The 10658-nt window shown below is 40.2% G+C and overlaps 1 protein-coding gene across 1 annotated transcript; it reads right to left on the reverse strand.

The window, feature by feature from the left end:
* Positions 1-499: 499 nt before the first annotated feature.
* On the reverse strand, positions 500-9600 carry LOC310872835 (STAM-binding protein-like A). Its single transcript, XM_083785005.1, has 10 exons — positions 9479-9600; positions 6570-6811; positions 6398-6473; positions 5968-6063; positions 4025-4433; positions 3274-3398; positions 2937-3074; positions 2151-2263; positions 1797-1896; positions 500-1579 (listed from the first exon to the last, which is right to left on the reverse strand). The coding sequence occupies exons 2-10, from the start codon at positions 6770-6772 to the stop codon at positions 1523-1525; spliced, it is 1317 nt and encodes a 438-aa protein (XP_083641131.1). The 5' UTR covers positions 6773-6811; positions 9479-9600; the 3' UTR covers positions 500-1522.
* Between the last annotated feature and the right edge of the window lie 1058 nt (positions 9601-10658).

The raw sequence follows: 10658 nt of genomic DNA on the forward strand, positions 1-10658 counted from the left end.
TATGGCTGCTCCAACAGTAGTGGCAACATAAAAAAAAACAAAAAACGTAATGTCTAATATCCACCGCGGTAGCGGAGACCAGAGCCATTAAGTAATGGTTGAGACAAAGCAGTGAAAGATACATAACGCCAGTCTTACCCAATACCAAATATTTCTGTTTTATTAACACAAGGCTGCTGTACTTTATACCTCATACTTTAAATGCTTAGTATGAGGTATAAAATACAGCAGCCTTGTGTTCATAAAACAGAAAGATTGGGTAAGACTGAAATTATGTATCTTTCAGGACATTTCACTGCTTTGTCTCAACCATTACTCAATGGCTCTGGTATCAGCCACCACGGTGGATATTTTGACATTCCGTTTTTATTTTATTTTAATGTTGCCACTACTGTTGGAGCAGCCATAAACTACACAGGTTCATCTCGATGTTCTGGGAATCTTTGTAATGTTAGTGTTAGTAAAAAAGCAGGTAAAGGAGTAAAGTTTGAGGCAAACTAACATCAGTCACTCTGCCGTTCACTGTAGTGGAAGAGGTGCGCCTGGTGAGGGTTTTACCCCCGCAGCTACGTCGAGTCCGCCTACAGGAAATACGTAGGCTGCGACCATGAAACCGGTATGGAATCGGTCTATACTCGCCTATAGGATGCATTCGGATATACACTGAGAACAATGAAGCGCATCCTGAGTGCTGTCTGGTCATTGGTAAATTCAGAGTGCTCAGCACATTGCCGTTGGGAAATTGTGAGTGTTGCTCTCTGGGAGTGCGCACACTGACTGCTTCGACTCCAAATCGAGGTTGAGCATCTGAACATTGGAGGAGGAAGTCTGAGATGGTTTGTATGCAGTATTCAATACTTCACAATTCACACATGGAATAATCATGATTATACATGGGATGCATTTTAAAAGCTGAAAATTATAACATTAGTAAATGAGTAACTATTCTGACATGAACTATTCAGAGTGCTCCATTACATCTCCACCAGAGCTCTGAAATCGGAGCAGATTCTCAAAGTGTATTTCTGAAAGCACCCATAATATACATGTCACTAGATAAAACTATACATTTTTATGGAGCATAATAAACAAAACCACATTGGCACTTGATTGTTAGGCATGCCCAACCCTTCATATAAATCATGAAACAAAGGCTGAAGGTACACAGTTGAACCGTACATAATGTCAACTAAAGCAACATTTCATTGACACAAATTTGACATAATGGCAAAGTTTAAAGTAAAAAAGAGGGGGAGCCATTGTACACCCTCACAAAAACAATGGACTTGAATAGCCAGAGGTTTCCCCTACACATTAAGTGTAGCTGTTTGCTTGGAAAGTGCTGAAAGGGGTTGAAATAGAGAAAAGAAAATCCCAATGCTGTTCTCTTTGAGAACAACTGAGGTCCGTTGAAAATGGTCAAACCCATAGCCATTTATTTGCTTGGTACCATCTTGAAAATGGGTATTTTCTAGAACAGGACAGTTCTGTGTTTCCTTAGAGAGTCTGTTAGTGTATAAAATCACCGCAAGTCTAACATGGACACTGTGCCATCAGTGATGGTGATATGATCTGCATGCTGAAAGAGGAAAGAGATGGGTTAATCACTTAAGACCTATACACCATTCATATACAGGTGTGTGTGTGTGTGTGTGTGTGTGTGTGTGTGTGTGTGTGTGTGTGTGTGTGTGTATAATGTCTTTGCTGTCGGGCAGAAACCACACAAAAGCATCAAAAGTAACAGATCCACAGCACGGGAAAGACTTTTTTTTTTATGTGTATAAAAGTGTACTCACTGTAAAAAGAGGAGGGTCTCTGCTGTGAGGATGAAAGCCCTTCTGTTTACATGTTGAGATTTCATCTGTTCCACGGTCTGTTAGCCTGAAGTAGCCAATTCTGCAACAGAAACACAGAGAGCAACCCCGTCATGCTTGGAACAACTTTAGCACATAGACACTCAAGGAAAATATCTTGGGAATTATGTTGACAAATACACAAATAACACATTAAAACCCTTGGATTTGTACTGTAGTGTACAAAATACACTATCAGAGTAAAATTAACAGAGGATTTTACTGTGTAATTGCATGGTGAAAAACATCAGTGAAGCATTAACAATTTCCCAGAGACTTTCCTGCCTAAAGACTCACTCGTTGAACTTGGGTGAGCAGACGATAGCAATGGCCTCTGGTAGCATCATCTGGTAGGAACAGTGTGTGTGGAGGTCTACACTAGACAGGAACGCTGTCTGAGTTGGGTGGGTCTGAAAGAACAATTCAGGCAGTCAGTGGTCAATCTTTACATTATACAGGTGCAGAGTAGACACTTCCAACAATGCATATGTAAACGGGTGATCAAATGAATTACAAGGAAAAGATTTAGTCAAGCAGACGTTCAGTCGAGTCCAATATCAAACTTTCATCTGTATTTTGCCATTGTTCCTGCCATCTACCGGCATCATATCGGAAGGTATGACTGGCCGAAAAATGCATGTCAGGCACGCTGTTCCTAGCAAAACATCTCACTGCGATCTCCTCCACAGGGTTATTTTGAGCCATGCTTTGAGCAATTTTCATATAATCTATCATCAAAACCAGATTACCTAAAACATACTCAACTGTAATTAACATGAAATAGATAGTGATTGATTGATATTGCTGCCGAAGGAAATTCCAGACACTGCATGTAGGCATACTTCAGCATATTTACTATTGTGTCCCCATAACTCCACATTAGCTATTTTCACAATAGCGGTTATGCAGTATACCAGGCTGACAACAGAGCAAGTACGTACACGACAGTGTCCTATAAAGCATGATCAATACACAATTACACTATTTAGAAGCTCTCAACACGTCGCAGCAAGTTGTCTATTTTGGTTGTGCAACACCATGCAGAACAAAGTATGCAGGTGAGTTGGGGTTGTCTTTACTCACATGGATCCAGCCCAGGGTGATGAGATTGTACTCATCCTGGATGAGGAAGAGTTCCTCCTCATTTTCCGTGTCACAGTAGTCAGGTCCACCAGTCTGTTTTGGCACTATTACATGGGTCACGGTAAATGCATTTTGGGTCTGTTGAGAGGACACAAAAAATGACTACCAACAATGCAGAACTGCTGTGTGTCCCACTTTGGGTTCAGAGTGAAAAGGCCACATCATTTTAACAGACAAAGTAACCTTTGCGGGGAAAAGCTTAAACAGAAACACTTTTATGGAAAAATGTATAATACATATACTTGAAGTTGCACAAAGCTGACGTTTCTTTTCTTACCAGCTTGCCACACAGGATCCCGCACGTCTCTACAGTTCTGCTTGTGTTGGCCGCTGCCAACCTGAGGAAACTCCGACACAACTCTGCAGGCACCGCCAACTGCCGAATGGCATCCGACATTGTATCTGCAAAAATAATGATCACGGACTGATTTTGGAGAAGTTGCTTTCTTGTTTGTTTTTGTTTTTACTGAAACAATGCATGATTAAAGTAGGTCAAACAATATCAGCTCAGCAGAGAATAAACACTTTGGAGAAGGGGTGGTTGGGTTTAAAGGGTATCCGGAGAACTCGCCAGTTTACCAACTCGCCGCGATTTAGTGCATTTTAGTTTTACTTCACCTTCATTTAAATTGCATTGGAGAGAGAGAGAGAGAGAGAGAGGATAGTTGTTTAGAGTTAACATTGAGAAAGTAGGAATGCTAAAAGTTTAAACACCAAAGTACCGAAACAATGTAATTAATTAGTGAACAATATCCTGAAATGGTACAGTAGGCCTACTTATCATTGGTATTCACATACTCAACTTTTTATCATTATCTAGCTGACCATTTAATTGCACAAAATAATTTGATCACTTTGGAAATGAACTTCTGTGAGTTTGACATACTACACTGATGAAGACGGCCTGTTAGCATAACGATGAAGACATCGATGAAGAATTTGCTGCGGCGACTTGGTAAACTGACGAGTTCTCCGGTAAACGTTTAAAGCCTGTAGGCTCCCGTCATTTCTGAATGAGATTAACTCACTGTTGTTCCCAGGGCTGGCCAGAGAGCCTGGTTTGAGCGATCGGTCAAAGGTGGGTGGGCCAGTGGTGGGTGTTCCAGCTGTGGCCGGAGGGCGACTGTGGTTGTGGTTGGTGCCACCACCAGACAAGTCCCCTGGGCTGTGCGGAGGCGTCACTGCAAATGTTCCGACAGGCGGGCCCTGGATGCCCGGGATGAGGGGCATGTCAGGGGGCGGGGTGCCGGGTGTGGCAAATTCCAGGAGCACTCGCTGGCGCTCCTTCTCCAGCTCCTGGCGGCGGATCATCTCCTCAAAGGCACTGAACTGCTCCTGCTCCCGCTGGCGGCGCTGCAGCTCCACCACGCGCTGGCGCTCCACGTCCAGCGCCCTCTGTTTCGACTGCTCGCGGGCCAAGGCTTCCTCCTCTGCTTTCTGTATATCAGCACCAATTGAGAGACAATCCGCATGGTATGATGAGAGCCAACTTGACAACACCTTCATATTTTTATACAGCTAACAAAGCACCTTTCACTTCAGTGTTAAAACTTGAAATTAAAAAAAACATATAGCTTGCATGTTGTAACGTTTTGGCCAAATACGAAAATGGTCTGGGGTGCCAGCCAGGCGTTTCACCTGGCAAAAGGTTTGTTAGCCTGTAGCCTAACCACTACAAAAGGCTGTGCAAGAACTGTTCGTTCACTACACAGCCTATAGATACCAACTGCAACACACATACAATAATTCAAAGACACAATAAAGTTGCAGTTTAGGTTATATATATATATATATTCTAAGTTCAAGTCATATGATTCACAACCGTCCAGTTCAATTCACAAGAACCCGACAGTTCCTCGTAAACCTGCATGGAAAAGGTTAACCAAACCCTTTAGCTCTGCCTCTGGTTTGTCTGCACAGACGTTTACTCACAGACGTAAGTTTGGTGGTTAAATCCCCACGGCTCCGAGGGTTTCCTTATGACGAGAAATGGGCCCCCTCCGTGTGATCCTCCACTACAATCGAACCGATCCAAGCGACAACGAAAATATAAACTTTACAAGGCTACAAACAAAACAAACGTGTACCGCGGCATCAAACAAACACAGCCAGTCCTTCCGGAGCTCAGACGAGATGCCGACTCACTCCTCACTCAGTAGGCAGGTAGCGTGACGTCATGTCATTGATAAAAAAGTGTGTGGCTGGGCAACGGTATCATCACGTGACTGAACAGTAGGTGAGGGTGGCGACGTACCGATAATCGCCACAATGTATCGTAATGGACATCGCACACGAAGCATGTTACAGTAACAGTTACGAGTTACAGTAATGAGTAACAGTTCACTTATCATGGCATCTTTGATGTCAAATAATACCATCTATGCACATTAACTCTAACTTAAAACATTGAGTGAGCAGCAATATAAAATGACTCATGTGAAGTGTTCCATCTTGAATAACGTTGATAAATCTATTCTGTTCCTATTGCAATACCTTGGCCCCATTTATTGTTCTAATGAAAACTCCCACAACTATGTTCCTAATTTATTTGTGGTGTACAGTTAATACACCTCGGTTTAAAATGTCACATTGCATATAATAAATCTGACATGTTTATTATTATTATCTTTTTTGGATGCTCTGTTATGGTTTTTGCGACACTCCCTACCTTAACCCATTTGTATTGCTCTTGTTGTCTTTTTAATATAAACTGTAGCATTTCTTTTTAAATGCAGTGAAGTACATTTTAATAAAAGTGTAGTTAACACTCGAAATAATGGCAAGACAAAAGAGCTATACCACAGAAATGGGACGTTACATTTTGTTATCTCTGGATGTTAAACTTAGTTTACTTTACTTATCAAACCTGATAATTCCCCCATCTTTTAATGATTGTCTTTGATGATACATATATTTCAGAGAAATAATCACACATGAGGCCATCTATTCCTGTTCATATTATGGAATTTACCTTTTTGACATGGTACTGTGCATGCTCTTGTTCAAATCTCTTCAAAAGAGCTTTCTTTAAGACCTCTGCTTGAGGGAAGGCAATTTCCTTAAGTTTCTGAAAGAGGACACAAAAGAAAATTAAGAACTTATTTATCCTGAACAAAACTGTTCTAGAGGCCACATAATAATAATCATATTAATAATATTAATAATAATAGCTCCATATTTATATAGCGCTTTTCTGAATACCCAAAGCGCTTTAGATAAAACACTGGGACACTAGGAAAAAACTTTATTCAAGAAAACTAAAAACAAAGCAAAACAAGTAAAAGCAAGGGAGTGGGGGACATCTTAACCAGACCTCAGCTGGGGAAAACTATCTTGAAGAGGTGGGTTTTGAAAGAGAGGAGGGAGGGGGCAACTCTGAAAAACTTTAAACTAGCGACTACCTTGAGTGTGTCCTTCTTCTCGGGAATGTTGGCTGTTTTGTAGTCTCTATGCTTTGGAAGTTTCTCAATAAAGAGCCTTGAGAAAGAGAAAAACTAAACATTAAATGCTCTGAACATATCCATTTTCATCATGCATTCAAAACATTAGACAGAAGTCACACAAAACACTTACGTGATGTACTTATTGTAGAGGACAAACGCATGCTCAATATTGCCCTCTTCTATGTAGATATTAGCCATCCGGATCATCTCCATGCCAGAGCGGAAATAACGCCGCGGGGGCACATCATCGTTGACTTCAACTGAGCTCCCCTTCTTGGTGAGAGCACGGACACGCTCCTCTGGTGACAGACTAACATCGTTGTGGTCTGCCATGATTACACAGTTTGATTCGTTTCACCTCCACCTGACACACTAGGAAGACAGGCACAACAGACATTATTCAGTTCAATCAACTGAATACTGCTTGCATTTGAACTCAAGGTGTGATATGCCACTCTTTAGTGCTGGCTGGATGCTTGTTACATCTCACTCATGTCACAATAAGTCAGCTATATCCATATATGGAGTTTTAGCATTAGCATGTCAGGATTGTCAGCACTAAATGTCTCTGCCGGGCCAGCCAGCTCTATATATGGAGGTCTAGTACTCTAGAAGATCAACCACAGAGTTAGTTTGTCATGTCAGACTTAGATAGGTTAGTTAGATACCGTTTATATAGATACCAATATTCAGTGTGTAACTCTGGCGACCTATCATAATACGCATACGTGAAGGTGAGTGAAAGCCTTCGTTACAAAACAAAAGAAAAAACACAATTAGTATTGCATCAGGTCATTTTCTTCACTAGGTCAATTCTTGGTATTCCGTGAATCAAAGGTGATGTTCTAATCTAGGCCTAGGGCGAAGAGGCGGAGGGCCAATGGCATGCAAATTAGCCAAACCCTGCAGCATTAATGGCACTCTTTCTTCGTTTCTCTGTCAGGTCACGGGTGGAAACCTCATATGTCCAAAACTGATTCAAACAGCAAAAGTAGCAGACATGCAAGCTCAAAACAGACTTTGTGCCACGTTTGAGCCTGTGGATCTGCTACTGTACTTTTGTGTGACGCTGTATTATGATCTAGTAGGGCATTAATTTACAAAAAAACAAATAAGAGGTTTCTGCCCGACAGCAAGCAGCTGTAGCAGTTTTACGTGCCTGCACTGTGCAGTTCACTGCTGTCACTCCTGCAAGTGCGTTCACAACAGTCTACTCTGTTGAAACGACATCAAATTCAGAGCAGTCTTTCAGCCTTGGTCACATGTTTTTAAAACAAAAACAATATGTCACCGAAGAATTTGAGGGCAAGTGATCAGAGGAAAATGGAGAGTAAGTTTCAGTAGCACAGGCATGGCAGCTGTAGTTGGTTGAATATTTTTGTCTTATAAATAAATATGAATATTTTTAGAGTGGTGCAACCACTCCTAGAACCAGCAATGTCCGTCCGTCCGTCCGTCCGTCCATCCCTATGTCTGTCTGTCCATATGTCTAGGGTACCAACATGTCACTTCAGACAGGTCTGATTATTTTGTATTACTATTGCATCAGATCATCAATGATCATAATATTGCATTAATTTTCTTCACTACGAGGCCGAGGTTACATTTTTGACTGGTATTCCGCGAATCATTAAAACGAGAAGGGCCAGTCGCAAATGGAATGTAAATGCTAATTTGCCAAACCCTGCAGCATAACTGACACTTAAAGGAGAATTCCATACTAAAAGGCTTTCTTACTTTATAGTTGTTACGTCCCCACCAAAGAGGTCCAGGTGTTATTTTGTGAAAAAGCTCCTTATTGGCTCCCTAACATAAGCCCTAAATGAATTGCATTGAATGGGAATTGAATGGGGCTATGGGGTGTTGTGCTAATTCGCTTATTTCCATCGCTCAAAATAAAATAAAAATTATATATCCTCTCCTCATAATGTAAATAATATCCCAAGCAGCACACTTTACTACTTATTTCGGTGGAAATAAGCGAATTAGCACATTTTGAGGGTTTATGGTAGGGGAAATAGCCAATAAGGAGTTTTAAGTTTTTGCTCAAAAAAACACCTGGACCTCTTTGGTGGGGACGTAACTACAAAGAAAGGTAAGAAAGATTTTTTTCTAGCATGGAATTCTCCTCTAAACTTTCAATGCAGCTAACTCTAATGCATCAATTATTAAAAAAACGTATTTCAAATCACAACAGCAGCAGAAGGCTAAGTGGCTTACAGATTAGAGAGAGTCTATTGATTTTAAAATCTGCATCAGAAATCTTTCCATCTTAATTTGGATAACATGAAGGTTATAGCTAATGTACACGTTTGTGCGTACTCGTGTGTAATTTTCAAAACGCTTGTTCACAAGCCATCAAATGTACAGTAGCCACTAGCCTCGGGGACAGGCCGTTTAAATGTACAGTGACAAAAGCTTATCTTGGAATTAATATATATATATATATATATATATATATATATATATATATATATATATATTAAAATAAATCTTGATTTAGTTACATTTCCAAAAAACCCAGGCTCTTTGAGATTTTAAAGGAGATGCAATACACAAACAAGCATGGTCACTGATGAAATCTGATTGCAGTCAGGATTTATACTGCACCTCCAGTGACATTGGCATAAGCCGAGACTGTATTGACATTGCACCAGACTCAGATATAAAATAATGTATATTATTTCAATTTGACATGAAGATTGCGATCAACTTCTTGAACCATGGCCACCGGGTTTGTGTTGCTTGGCTGTGCTTAGTTAAAAACAAGTAACAATGCATGCTCATCTGTCGTAATGTCAAACAGACATTTTGGTATGAGTCTCCTTGGGAACATATCTTTCTTATTTATACAATTATCTTTCTAATTTATCTCTGGTTTTTGATCACTGATGTGTGTGAGATTATGACTGGCATTGATTTACGACATTGCATTAGCTCCTTTGCTAGCGTGTATAACCTGTTCGCTAAACCAGGACGTTCCAGTTACAGTCTAAATTGTGTTCATTTATGTTGAAGCGGGTTGTTTTGCTTGCTTACCTGATGTCACTGCAGAAGGAGAACTCTTGCGTATATACAAAGCTACAATAAATACAGCAGGCATAAGATTAGTTGCTTAAGATCGAGCACCACCACATCTGTACTTCCGCGATGATAACAACATCCGCTTTACGTCATAATCCCGGAAGTCCCGGACTGTTCTTCATGGTTTGGGCCCTTAGAGTATATGTTTGGGCCCCGTTTTATGAGCTTTTTGATTGATTGATTGAAATATTTATTAACAGTTTGTAGAATTTACAGTACATTTTAAGCACAAACTCAATACAAAGACTGTCAACTGTGAGTGGACGACCCAATTAAGCATTACACTTGTTTACAACAGGGTCCACATTGTTCAATTCATCAAAACATTTAAAGACATACAAACATTTAGAGACATACAAATAGACATTTCTATTTAGCTAAATTCATCATATGGGAAGCAAAAAAGGGAAAAGATACAATATACAGTGAGGGAAAATGGGGTGGGGGGGTGGGGGGGAAAGCTAATTTAGAACTTCCTGTCTGAGTGTCAAAACATGAAAATAGTTGCATAGGCCATCTGCAGTACATAGATAGATTATTTATTTATGTGTCATGCACCAAAGGTGCTCAGCCCACATGGACTTTAGGCTACTGTATTATGTTAAATGAAAAAAAAAAAACATCATTCACATAAAAGGATGATATACTCATGAACAATAGTCTGACTCTGAGTGATCACTGATCAGATTACTTTGCTGTAAGTCTTGTTGGGCACATTTGTTTCATATCAAACTTTTGGTGAGTAAGAATTTGAAAACAATTTAGTTCAGTAATAGTGCAGCCTATGAACAATCTTAAATTTTGATTGATTGAAATATGTATTAACAGTTTGCAGAATTACAGTACATTTCAAGCACAAACTCAATACAAAGACTCTTAACTGTGAGTGGATGACCCAATTAAGCATTACACTTGTTTACAAGAGGGTCCACCATGTTCAATTTATCAAAACATTTAGAGTAACATCAAATAGACACTTCTATATAGTTAAAGAACAGAACAGGAATTCATCATAAAGGAAACAAAAAGGGAAAAGAAACATACAGTGAGGGGAAAATTGAATCAGAGAGTGCCCAATTCTCTTTGCCAAGATGGGCTAGCACGGCCTGTAAGGTGTCATACAATTGCGAGACTG

This window comes from Protomyctophum parallelum, assembly GCF_964188405.1.
Source record: "Protomyctophum parallelum genome assembly, chromosome: 15".
Taxonomy (NCBI): domain Eukaryota; kingdom Metazoa; phylum Chordata; class Actinopteri; order Myctophiformes; family Myctophidae; genus Protomyctophum; species Protomyctophum parallelum.